Source organism: Otolemur garnettii, unplaced genomic scaffold (genome assembly GCF_000181295.1).
Source record: "Otolemur garnettii isolate 467f Iridium unplaced genomic scaffold, OtoGar3 scaffold00118, whole genome shotgun sequence".
Lineage (NCBI taxonomy): Eukaryota > Metazoa > Chordata > Mammalia > Primates > Galagidae > Otolemur > Otolemur garnettii.
Window position 1 is genome coordinate 1491108 of NW_003852513.1, and position 14041 is coordinate 1505148.

At 38.4% G+C, this 14041-nt stretch overlaps 1 protein-coding gene across 1 annotated transcript in view; it reads right to left on the bottom strand.

Annotated features, from left to right (window-relative positions):
* Positions 1-14041, bottom strand: part of RNGTT (RNA guanylyltransferase and 5'-phosphatase) — a 354972-nt gene that overhangs the window by 272757 nt on the left and 68174 nt on the right. The window contains exons 7-8 of the mRNA XM_003797513.3: positions 4860-4969; positions 3752-3853 (exon numbers count right to left, since the gene is read on the bottom strand). Of these exons, the coding sequence (XP_003797561.1) occupies positions 3752-3853; positions 4860-4969 (212 nt within the window). The remainder of the gene's footprint in view (positions 1-3751; positions 3854-4859; positions 4970-14041) is intronic.

Here is a 14041-nt window from a genome sequence, read left to right on the forward strand (position 1 = left end):
GCAAAAGAGACTTTACACTAGTCCAGAAAACACCTCACATAAATTCTTCCCCTAGAATAATGTATCCCAAAACAGAGTAGGTATTCAATAAATACTCAAAGTTTTCCCTTTTGTTTTTGGTGGAGCATGTTTCTAAGAGAAATGAGATATTTCCATAATCAATCAAAAATACCTTATCCCAAACCACTTGAGCCAATTGTCATGCAAACTGGATCCCTTGCATGTGTGTTTATAGTGGGGTTCATGTTCCTATGAGAATCTAATGCACACTCTTGATCTGATAAGGCAGTGGATCTCAGGCAGTGACACAAGCAATGGGGAGTGGCTACAGTACAGAGGAAGCTTCCCTCACTCACCTGCCACCTGCCGTTCACCTCCTCCTGTGCCACCCAGCTCCTCACAGACACCTTGAGCCTTGCCTTTTCCACTTTCTCCAATCAAAGAGGTAAATAATAAATGCATCTGCTATGTATCTATTAATAACATATGTCTCAACAACTTCCTTAACATCTGCTAATCCTTACTACCAGTTTAAAAGATTCTGAACTTAATCTAAACCAAAAAAGTAAATAAATATAATTCTGACATTCTGAAAATAAGTGGTGAAGCTAATTTTCACTTATCTTTCAAAAACATACACTACAGGGAAGGAGTGCAGAAGAGGTAAATGGCCAAAATTAGCTGTATCTGTTCTATAATTATATCCAACTTTGTACAACTCCTGCAAGCACATAAGCAGAGAAACTTCTTCATTTTATTTCTATACTGTTTTGAGTTTTATATCATGTATTAATATTAATCTTAAACCTAGTTCATTTTTTTTTCTTTTTTTTTTTTTTGAGACAGAGCCTCAAGCTGTCCCCCTGGGTAGAGTGCCATGGCATCACAGCTCAAAGCAACCTCCAACTTCTGGGCTCAAGCGAGTCTCTTGCCTCCGCCTCCATAGTAGCTAGGACCAGAGGCGCCCGCTGCAAGACCTGGCTATTTTTTGGTTGCAGCCGTCATTGTTGTTTGGAGGGTCCAGGCTGGATTCGAACCCACCAGCTCAGGTGTATTGTGGCTGGCACCTTAGCCACTTGAGCCACAGGCGCCGAGCCAAAGCTAGTTCATTTTTAATTCAAAGTAATATGAACAAATGAATATACACATGTAAAACACCCTTGTTTTTTAACTATTTGAATTAGTATACCAAGAACATTAAAAACGATAACTGCTATATAGCCCAAAAAAAAAGGAAAATACTGCAATTACTGTAGGGATTATCTTCAGATGATGATATTTGTCTTCATTTATTTTTTGGGGGGGAACAGTGTACACTATTCTCTTCATTACTATTTTCTTTTTTTTATTATTTTCTTAATTTTGTTAAATGAACCTATCTTACCTATGAAATACCCCAACCAAAAAAAGCTAGAAAATACTAAATTAAAGGGAAATAATATTTTAAAAAAACAATTAAAATAAAAGAAAATGTTTTTACATATTATCATACTGAAATAATATCATTATATTCACCTAAAAGTGAAATCAATTTATATCTGCCCCACTTCATGTCTCCATATGAATATTTTTTTGAGAGAGAGACAGTCTCACTCAGTCACCCTGGGGTTGAGTGCCATGGTGTTATAGCTCACAGCAACCTCAAACTCATGGGCTCAAGTGATCCTCTTGCCTCAGCCTCCCAAGTAGCTGGAATATAGGCACTCACCACAACACCCAGCTAATTTTTTTAGAGACAGGGTCTCACTCTTCCTCAGGCTGGTCTCAAACTCCTAAGCTCAAGCAATTCCCCCACATCAGCCTCCCAGAGTGCTAGGATTATAGGAGTGAGCCACCACACCTGGCCTCTCCATATGAATCTTAAGGTAACCACAAGTTAAATGGAGATAAAGATAGCATGACACAAAGGGTGTAACTGTCACTTCAGCATTCAACAACCTTTTGAATTTACCTTTGGCATTTTCAAAGTAAGTTGAAAACTTCATATACATATATACATATATATATATATATACACACACACAAACACACATATATACAATTACTCTAAAACATTTCCTAATGAAGAAGTTAATAGGACTTCTGCACTAATATCTGTTAAAATAATAATTCCAACACTTATAACATTTGCTGAATGAACAAATACATGTAGCAAAACTGTAATCAATCCAAAAATATATACATTACAAAAGAGAAAGAAAAAGTGAAATGTCACTGAGGACGCATAAAACTTATATTTATATTTTAAAACTTAGGAATATAGAATTAAGTTAAAGTTTTATTGTAAGAATACAACAACCTTAAAAATACAGTAGAAACAAACCTCTGTTGACCACCCAAGCAACTATAACAAACTGGTCAACACATGGAAGTAATCAACCTAAGGAACGAGGCCTAACTGTGCTGTATATACATTTGGTGCATGTCTCATCTATAAAAATAAGGTAAACTTAAGGAAGCGGTCAACTACAGAGGTTCTGCTACTGTTTATAAAACTTGGCCAGGCACAATGGCTCAAGCCTGTAATCCCAACAATCCGGGAGGCCAAGTAGGAAGGATTACTTGATACCTGAGCTCAGGAGTTCAAGACCAGCCTGAGCAAGAGCAAGACCCCATCTCTACTAAAGATAAAAAAATCAGCCAGCTGAGGAAGCACAGGCCTAGAATCCTAGACAGTTGGGAGGCTGAGTTGCTGTGAGCTACAATGATGTCACTGTACTCTACCCAGGGTTGACAGAGCAAGACTCTCTCAAAACAAATTAATAAAAATTAGTAAAACTATATAAAATGTTTAAAAGTATTAGCAAGAATTAAGAGAAAAGGGTGAACTGTTCAAAGGAATAAAATAAAGAATGAATCAGGGATAGCTAGTCATTTTCAGATTATAAGCTGACAAGTTATCTATTAGCTTTTGACAAGCCCAATATCCATTAAAAACGAGATAGTGTGGGCAGCGCCTGTGGCTCAGTGGGTAGGGCGCCGGCCCCATATACCAAGAGTGACAGTTTGGAACCTAGCCCAGGCCAGCTAAAACAGCAGTGGCAACTGTAACAAAAATAGCCATAGCTGGGTGTTGTGGCAGGCATCTGTATTCCCAGCAACTCGGGAAGCTGAAGCAAGAGCCCTAACCCAAAAGCTAGAGGTTGCTGTGAGCTGTGACGCCACAGCACTCTACCAAGGGTGACAAAGTGAAACTCTGTCTCCAAAAAAAAAAAGAGTGGGCAGCAGACATAACCAAAAGAAAACACTTTCAAACTTAACATTCATGATATACTTATATAAAACTAACAGAACTCTGAAACCAAAAATCTAACAGAATAAGCAGAATGTATTTCATAAGCCAGAATACCATCAAAACAAAACCTATACTTTTTTTTTTTCAGTGACAGTCTCACTTTATTGCCCTAGGTAGAATACCGTGGTATCACAGCTCACAGCAACCTCCAACTCCTGGGCTTAGGTGATTCTCTTGCCTCAGCCTTCCGAGTAGCTGGGACTACAGGTACCAGCCACAACACCCAGCTATTTTTTTGTTGCAGTTTGTTTGCAGGGCCAGGTTCAAACCTGCCACCTTCAGTATATGGGGCCAGCGCCCTACCCACTGAGCCACAGGCACCACCGTAAACATTCTTATTTTGCCATTAAAGGCAGAAATTCACACTCCTAAGAGTGCAAACTTTCCCTAACAATAAAGCAGTACTCTTTAAAGCATTAGATTTATTTGAATATCTTTTTTAGCAGTCTAACTTACCGAGTACCATCTGCTTTCCAGCTTACTTTATATGGCTTCTGTTCTAAAAGTTTAATATTTTGCTTGTCCATAGAAACAGGCTGTGCTCCAGGGAATCCAGACCTTACAGAAGAACATTTTATTACTATCGTGGCTGGTATCCATACAAAGCCAATACACATATTAAGCCAATTTCAAATGAATCACACATTTATCACAGTGTTCTCCCTATCAACTGGAATAGTATTAGCTTTCACAATAATGCTAATTAAACGTCATCATTTTCCTGACACTTCAGAATGCAAGTTAACAGAGTTCTAAATTGCTACTGATATAGTATAATTATTGAGCTAATTTTAAAATACTAGTATATATGATCTAAAAGCAGGTATGTTTGTAAGTCTTTTAAGAAGTTTCAATTTTCCCTCAATGACCTTATAGACCCCATATTTCTCCATCATGACACCACAACATTAAACCCAATATGATTTTATATTATTTTCATCTCTTAATTAAAATTATTTCTAGCTGATTTATCTGATATTTATGTACCAGTAAAGTTCTTTATATTAGGAATTTTTAATTAATTAATAATCCTGTTTTCTTGTATCTAGCTGTATTATAATTTTCTGCCACAGATTCCAATGATCAACAGAAATGACCACAGACTAAGATCTGAGAATAACTGCAGTGAACTCTTCTCCTGAACCCTTTCCCATGAAATTTCTCATAAATATTTTCAAGTCCTAGTAGGGAACAGGACTAAGGCTAATTAGCCTTTAAGACTAATTTAGCCAGGCTTTTGCTTATAGAAAAATGGGAAATTTTCTCCCTTAATAAATTAACAATACCAGCCCAAGCATTACTAAGCAGCAGTGGAGTCAAAGACATTAAACAAATACTAGAAAGTGCAAACTAATTTTTATTATGCTAGGAAGATATGTGAGTTATCTAATTTTGATTTAACTGTTTATTACACTGATTATCTTGAAAACTATCTGGTATCTTTTTAAGTGCTCTCTGTAAACATACTAACTTCAAGGGGCAAAAAAGCTGTCAATGTTTGCATCAATTTTAAGTGTTGCAGAGTGAGAAAAGGTTTGATATAAAACGTTAAAATATTTATTACCCTTCCCAGCCACAGAATTGATGACACTTCTGCTGTACCTCTCCTAACTTTGGTTGAGTTGTCACTTGAGTTACACCTTTAACAGTTACACCTTCCAAGAAAATAGCACCCTTTAAAAAAGAAAAAAATATATTTTATTAGAATTCAGATTTACAAAGAAGAGACTCAGAGATAAATTAGTTTATTTTCACAAATCTGAGCAAGTCAATATACATAACAAATGGTCTACTGCACAGGCAGCTGCACAAACCCCAAGGCACTGTGCACTCTCTTCTCCTTACGCCACATATGATTTTTAGTACACACAGCCTAGTGTCTAGGCAAAGACGCCTACAGGCACTTCTCAGTAATCACAACAGTAATCATTTATCTGGTGTTTACTGAGAGCCAAGCAGACTGCCTGGCATTTTTACAAATTTTCACCCTCAAGCCCAACAACAATGAAAAAGAAATTGTAGGCTCAGCGCCTGTGGCTCAAGGGGCTAAGGTGCCAGCCACATACACCTAAGGTGGCGGGTTCAAATCCAGCCTGGGCCCGCCAAACAACAATGACGCTGCAACCAAAAAATAGCCAGGCATTGTGGCGGGTGCCTGTGCTCCCAGCTAGTTGGGAGGCTGAGGCAGGAGACGCGCTTGAGCCCAGGAGTTGGAGATTGCTGTGAGCTATGATGCCATAGCACTCTACCCAAGGGGACAGCTTGAGGATCTGGTCTCAAAAAAAAAAAAAGAAAAGAAAAAGAAATTGTATTAGATTTCTTTCACAAGATCAGAAAATAAAACATAAAGATTTTATATATTTACTTAATCAGCAAAAGAATCTAAACACAGGCCTACCAATAAGGTTGAGAGGAGAGGAATTGTATCATTATGGGTGGAATATGAGTTCCAAGGGGGTAAACACCCAAAATATATGCTTTTGTAATGTAGAAAAAGAGTATAACAGCAGGATTGAGGCAGGCATGTGGCTCCACCTATAATCCCAGAACTCTGGGAGGCCAAGGCAGGAGGATCACTTGAGCCCAGGAGTCTGAGGTTGCTGTGAGCTAACAGCGCCACAGCACTCTACCCAGGGCAAAAGAGTAAGACTCTGTTTCAAAAAATAAAAAAAAATAAAAACCAGTATAACAGTAAGTTGTCAAAATGACTAAGCCACAGTCAGGGGGTCAACAGAAAATTAAGTATAATTCATCATTATTTTTAATCTGAATTCTTTAACTCAGAAGTATATAAAGTATTTCATAAAAAGCATATTTTTGAATTATCAGAAAGAAGTGAAGCAGATGGAGAATTTATATGTCAAACAAATAAGGAAATTTTAAAAACTAAACAAATAGTCTAGATTTATGCTATACAATTACTTTCAGACCCATCAGTCTCAAGGAATAACTATAAAACAACTACAGCTGTCAATGTAATTAGGAAATAAAAAATATAGTCTACAAACTATAATGATCAACCTCTGGCAAAGACTTGGTAGCTCAAGTCACTTGGAAGGGAAAACAACACTTAATATTTAGTTCACATACATCCCTATCTCGTCTAGAAGAATACTGTGTCCTTCCAGCAGACACTGGTCCTATTCTTTGCTCCTAATTCTTTTCTTTCTTTTTTTCTTTTTTTATTTAGAGACAGAGTTTCACTTTGTCCCCCTCAGTAGAGTGCCATGTCGTCACAGCTGACAGCAACCTCCAGCTCTTGGGCTTAGGCAATTCTCTTGCCTCAGCCTCCCGAGTAGCTCTGACCACAGGCCCCTGCCACAACACCTGGCTATTTTTTTGTTGCAGTTTGGCCAGGGCTGGGTTTGAACCTGCCACTCTTAGTATATAGGGCCGGCACTCTACTCACTGAGCCACAGACACTGCCCTTTTGTTCCTAATTCAAAATCACTTTTTTATATTTATCAATCCTCCATTTTCTTTTTCTTAAATGATAATAACTTTGGGATTTCACAGCCAAAGGATCAAAGAGTACCCTCTCTCTCATGTGATACCATCACCTCTTAACTAGTCAATATAATTTCTATTTTAAAACCATTTCTCCAGCCTAAGCAAAAGCAAGACCCCATCTGTACTAAAAATAGAAAAACTAGCTGGATGTGGTAGTGGGCATCTGTAGTCCCAGCTACTTGAGAAGCTGAGGCAGGAAGATCACTTGAGCCCAAGAGTTTGAGGTTGCTATGAGTTATGACACCACAGCACTCTACCCAGGGCAACAGAGTGAGACTGTATCAATCAATCAATCAAGGAATCAATCAATAACCAACCTTTTCTAGCATCAAGTATAGTAACTAAAAGAAAAAAGTTTCTGCTTTTTTTTGTTTTTCCTGATCAAGCAGGCCTAGACCAGGTTTAAATCCACCACCCCTGGTGCACAGGGCCAGCGCTTTACCCACTAAGCTACAGGTGCCCGGCCAAGAAAAAAGTGTTTTTAAAGGAAAACTCAACTAGGTAGAAGAGGTTTATAACATATTTAGTTTTCAAGAATACTCGGACAATTTCAATATTCTTATAAAATCATATCTTGGGTGTGGTAATTAAAAAGAGAACACTCAGAGAGTTCAATGTTCAACATCTTTATTCTGAAGTTATTAATGGCATTGTAAGTTTTAAATGAAGAAAGTATCTATCTTGATTTATAAATATGTATTTTCTAAGCAAAGTTAAGATGTACATATAATTTCTGAAATGGGCAAACTAAAAATATTAGGATAGGTGTCCTAAAAACACTAACATTACTTCTTTTTTAAAATAATAAAAAGGACTGAAACAGAAAATCTGATCAGCTTTCAACCAAGTATATTCCTGTAATATTTTACAAAAATATATAAATAATATTTTTGTGTAGTTGAACAAGCTGAATATTTTTAACTTAACAGAGCTAATAAATATTGAGCATCAGTACAGGTTTAACACTATTGGGTGCAGTTATAAAAGGTAACCCCAATCAGCCAGTAAATGTCTCTATCCATTTAATTTTCTTCTTCCTTAATCTTTCCTACCATGCATCAATTTCTTTACTTTCTATAGCTTCCCCTATTTTCTTTTGCATTATATATTAAGTAAAAAGAAAGGCAAAAATAAGTCCAATAATAATGTAAGTATGATGTACTTTATACATAAATTTGTTAACTTAAGGCTAACGTGATTTGCTGCTTAATGCCATTACAGTAGTATCCTCTGAAAAAAATATTCATTTTTACATTTTTCAAAATTATGTGGTAACTCCAAGAAAGATCATTAAATCTCAATTATCGAAAATAGTTTCCAGGCTCAGCACCTGTAGTTCAAGCGGCTAAGGGGCCAGCCATATACACCAGAGCTTCCAGGGTTCAAATCCAGCCCAGGCCTGCCAAACAATGACAACTACAACTAAAAAATAGCTGGGTATTGTGGCGGGTGACTGTGGTCCCAGCTACCCGGGAGGCTGAGGCAAGAGAATTGCTTAAGCCTAGGAGCTGGAGGTTGCTGTGAGCTGTGAGGCCACAGCACTCTACCCAGGGCAACAGCTTGAGGCTCTGTCTCCAAAAAAGAAAAAAGAAAATAGTTTTCCATACCCAAGATCTAGTTTCTAAATTAGAACTAAATTTGTTTCTAAACAAATGTTGTTTCTAAATTAGAACTAAAGTCATTGACATTTATTTTCACTTGTCAACTAATTATTTCAGTTTGTGACAAAAAAGAAAAATCAAAAGTGAAAAGATAATGTATGTTTAAAATGGAAGAAGTATATTTCATAAACAGAGTCTACCAGCCTTATGATTAAAAATTTGTATGGTTATTTTGAACAGATGAAAAAGGAATAAGTAATCCTTTAAATCAGAAAGAAATTTAGGAAATTAATTCAGAAGCTGAGGGCAATTCATATGTGTGTCTGTGTGCATAAAGAAAGAACTTATAGGCGTGCGTATGTGCAATAAGTGTACTTTCATAATGAAAAAAATACATTAATGGCTTTATTCCAGAAAATGATCTTAGACATCAAAGGAGCAAGCCAACATCCCTGTAAGTCATACTGTTCCAACTCAGTAATGGCTCAAAAGATAAATAAAGAAGGTATCTTAGGAAAGTGAAGGGCCAAGCACAGAGCATGCACCATTGTAAAGCTAAACAGAACCATCAAAATTCACTCCAAGGACTCCATTACTTCAAGTTACAGTCACATCAATATGAGTCAGGAAAGAAGGACTTTATTTAACAAATAAAGTCTCAAGCCAAAATAACCTCATTATATCAAGAGATGTAAGCCTACAAATGAATTAATCACTTTGGGGTTGCCTCTGTTAATTATCTTTAGCCTCAGATAGAAATAGAAGGAAAATGAAAGCTTTCCCAAACGTGAATTTGACAATTAATTACACCTATGCTTCTCATCTCTGTCAACCATGTCAACCATTGGCGTCACTCACAATTCTTTTTTTCTTTTGAGACAGAGCCTCAAGCTGTCCCCCTGGGTAGAGTGCCATGGCATTATAGCTCACAGCAACCTCCAACTCCTGGGCTCAAGCAAGTCTCCTGCCTCTGCCTCCCAAGTAGCTGGGACCACAGGCGCCCGCCACAATGCCCGGCTATTTTTGGGGGGCCACAGGCACCCGCCACAACACCCGGCTATTTTTTTGGTTGCAGCCATCATTGTTGTTTGGCGGGTCCAGCTGGATTCGAACCTGCCACCTTAGGTGTATGTGGCTGGTGCTTTAGCCAATTGAGCTACAGGCGCCGAGCCGTCACTCACAATTCTTAGTTACCTTTCCTCTCTAATGGTTTTGCTTTAGTGCCCCTTTTCCTGAGTTCATCTTACCAATAATTGCTTTCTCAAAAGAGTTCCAACATAAACCCCGCAATTCATTTTTTTTTATAAATAACTTTCCCCTATAACCTCAACCTTCTTCTTAAATATCACACCCCGTGTCTTAACTAAAAGCTGGCTCTCCTTAGGGAGATCACTTCTCTCTTAAAGCCACTTAATTCTCCCACTGCTCAAGTCCCATGAAAGTGGTATAAACTACTACATATTCTTACTGATTTCCTAATCTCTTTCAAATCTCTATTCCATTTAGACTAACTCCATTCAGCTATACCACACTGCTGTAGGAAAGACAATATCCACTATGGATGTGGTTGTTGGCATAATAACTCTCTTTAACAGCTGCCCTCCCCATCTGCAAAGAGGGAACCTAACAGCCATGCAACTTGACATTAGAAGACAACACCCCAGTTCAGCCAAAGTTGATGAGAGCATGAGTGAACCCCTAACTCAATCTGAATCCATCAGATTCTGTTGCCTAGTAATTTGGAATTAGGATTCAGAGACAGGCAGTTAGTCTCCGCATGTGGCTGAAATTACAATAGGTCAACTTAAACAGCGGTTCTCAACCTATGGGTTGTGACCCCTTTCTAACAATGAAACTACATCACAGCATTAGGAAGGTTGAGCACCACTGACCTAGAAGCTTTGGGACACATATAATCTCCCAGGAAAACAAGGAAATCAGAAGAACCAGAGACACAGAAAGTGAGATTAATGCAAATAAAGGAAGAAGCAAAGACAAGAAACTAAGAAGAAAGAACAAAAACTACATTCTGGGCAACTTTCCAGGGGCAAGGACCAGTATTGTCCTGAAACCTGACTATATTCTTGTGTTTGAGTTTCACCAACTTACTCATGATAAAGTCCTCTTGATACTTTTTGCTGCTGTTGTTGCCAAGACTGGAGTGCCATGACATCAGCCTAGCTCACAGCAATCTCAGACTCAAACAGGTTCAAGCAATCCTTCTGCCGAAGCCTCCTGAGTAGCTGAGAATACAGATGCCTGCCACAACACCTGGCTAATTTTTTCTATTTTTGGTAGAGCTGAGGGTCTTGCTCTGGCTGGTCTCAAACTCCTGAACTCAAGGCATCCTCCCACCTTAGCCTCCCAGAGTGCTAGGATTATAGGCGTGAGCCAACACGCCTGGTCAAGACCCTCTGTCATTTGTATCTTGAAGGATATTGCCCCATTCATCTAAAGAAGTTGGTGTTTCTCCCCATTCTAACGTCTATCCTTCTACTGCTAACATCAACTTCCATTGAGATAATGTAACTCATCAAGCAATGTAGGCTTCACAGTTCAGCAATTTCATTTTCAATGACCCTCACCTTTGCCCATCTTGAGCAACCTGCTCCATGGCCACACCATCATGATTCCAGACTACACTACCTGTTGGTCCAAGTCAACTCAAATTGATTGCACAGCCATAGCATTCTAAAACCAACATGCCCAAAGGCGCCTGTGGCTCAGTAAGTACTGGGTGGCGGGTTCAAACCCAGCCCCAGCCAAACTGCAACAAAAAAATAGCCGGATGTTGTGTTGGGTGCCTGTAGTCTCAGCTACTCAGGAGGCTGAGGCAAGAGAATTGCCTAAGCCCAAGAGCTGGAGGTTGCTGTGAACTGTGACGCCACAGCACTCTACTGAGGGAGACAAAGTGAGACTCTGTCTCTAAATAAATAAATAAACCCACAGGCCACTCTTTCATTCTTTTTTTTTTTTAGCTCACAGCAACCTCCAACTCCTGGGCTTTATTTTTTCTAGCTCTCAGTAACCTCCAACTCCTGGGCTTAGGTGATTCTCTTGCCTCAGCTTCCCAAGTAGCTAGAACTACAGGCGCCCACCACAATGCCCAGCTATTTTTTGTTGCAGTTTGGCTGGGGCCGGGTTCGAACCCGCCACCCTCAGTATATGGGGCCGGCGCCCTACCCACTGAGCCACAGGCGCCAACCCACTCTTCCATTCTTACATAATACAGTTTAACTCTTTTTATTCTTCCTATGCCTACTTTTCAATCTCAGCAAGACTAACATTTCCTTCATTCCTCTCTTTCCACAGTCTACCAGCACCCTTCCCCCCCGCCCCTTGACCTCACTTTCTGTGGAACATAGAACCTTTGGCTAATCAATTATTTTTCCCTGATATCCTTAATACCCCTTACCCTTTTGTCCTTCCTCACACCCATACCAAATATCTCCAAGCTTCTATCAACCTATCCTTAGTCTTCTCCAATACCACACATAGGCAGGCTGAAACATATCAAGGGAAAAACAAATCTCAGTGGCATCTTCTGTGCTCAGAATATTTCCCTCCTATTGCTGAAGATCTATGACTCCATTTGACCTCCATTCTCTTTCATCTCTTCAGAGAGTTCTCTCTCATTTATCCCCCAACCTCTACTTTCAACTTCATTGACATCACTAGCTTCCCATTCACAATTTAAAATATACTTGAATCTATCCCATATTAAAAGCCTTTTCTAACTATGTCTGCATCAATTACCAAAGGGTAATTTCTCTCTTTCTCTCCCTTTGATCACAGTCAAGTCACTTAAACGAACAACCCATGGGTGAGGAATCTATAGCCTTAACCTTCTAGGTCTTTAAGTGTGGCCTTTTAACTAAGTACAAATTTTATAGAACAAATCCTTTAATTGTTGTTAATCCATTTTTTACCAACTTTTATATTTTTATTTTATTTTTTAAATGAATGTTTTTAAAATACCAAAGAATAAAATCATAAGTTTCAAAGAAATAATCCTCCCATATAGACCAGCCCAATCAGAATATTAGTAAGCCAGAAGAGCTAAACTGAGAGCTACCACACTTATGAGTTAGTTCTAATCTCCCCCAGCTGACTGGACCCACTACCACATGAGGCTGCTAGTGAGCGTTTACAGGGGTCGAGTTTGCCAGTCTGTCATCAGCCTCTGACATGGGTGCACTGTGTTTCTGTTTTAGTGAAACTTGTGAATAGTTACACAGCTCCCTAGTATTAGTTAATGCTGTCCACTTACCAGCTCATCATGAGAAGAAAACCAAGAGCACAGTGAAGGAAGAAAATAGGTATTTTAATGAGGAGAGGGAACTGTAATATTATCTTATTTCTGCTAAAGACAAGATAATTTGTTTGTTTTGCGGTATTGCAATATCAACATTAAAGAAATTAATGTTCATCAGCATTATAATACTCATAAGGACCACATATGTTTTAAATTAAAGGGAGAGACATGAAAGGTTATACTACATAAAAGGTGAAAAGCAAAAGACAATTTTTTCAAGCAGCAACAGGAACCTGGAAATCATGCCACTGAAGCAAACTGCACACAGCTTATGTACTCACAAAAAGAGGAAAGCCATTCAGCAATATGGAAATTGTGAAAGAATGCATTGTCAAAGTTGTAGGATGCTTAGATCCCAATAAAGTTTCAAAGTATAAACAACTGCCTCTTTCAAGGAGAAACATACTGGCAACATGGTAGCCTTCAACTTACCAGAATACCTTCACACAGTACTTCAAAAGGAAAATACAAACTATTCAATCACTTTGGATTAATCAACTGATACTACTGACTTGGCCACAGGTTCTGTATTTCATTCCTGTCATTTCTTTGCTACAAAGAGTTACTCACTTTGGGCACTCTTGCAAATAGAACAAAGAGAATAGATATCTTCAATAACTTTCAAGATAAATGTTGTGAAGTTATAAATTTAGTAAATTTACTGAGTGTATATACAAATGATGCACCTTCCATGACAGGAAAATATGAAAGGTTTACAGCACAGATTTTAAAAAGGTATTAATCAATCCAAATGTTTCCATTTCTTTTCACTATATCTTACATCAGCAAAATCTCTGTGCTAAAGCTACTATTTTAAGTGGCACTTTTCAATATGTGATAAGTGTATACTCATGCAAATGCCAACAGAGTATCACCAGCTCTGTAGCATGCTAAAGTTAAAGGTGAGGTATTTGGTGTACATGTGCTGTGCCATCTAAAGTATGGTGGCTGTGGCAGGGATGGGTGTTAGCCAAAATTTTATCTCTGTGAGAACAGAACCGACAATGTGAAATATTGAAAGAAGATATCTATAGGAACACAGCATTTCTGTGTGGTATAATGTCAAATCTAAACAACCCGAATATTTCTTTGTAAGGGTAAAACTAAGTCTATGTATGATGCATGGCAAAAAATCCAAGCATATCAAAAAAAGCTATCTTTTTTCAAAATATTTCTTCTTCAATACACTCCTTCAAAAGGAAATTTTGGAGGAACATTTTCCCCCAATTAGAAAGGCCAATGATGAGCAGGATGAATCATTTAAAGAATTAGTTGGAGGCTCGGCGCCTGTGGCTCAAGGGGCTAAGGCGCCAGCCACGT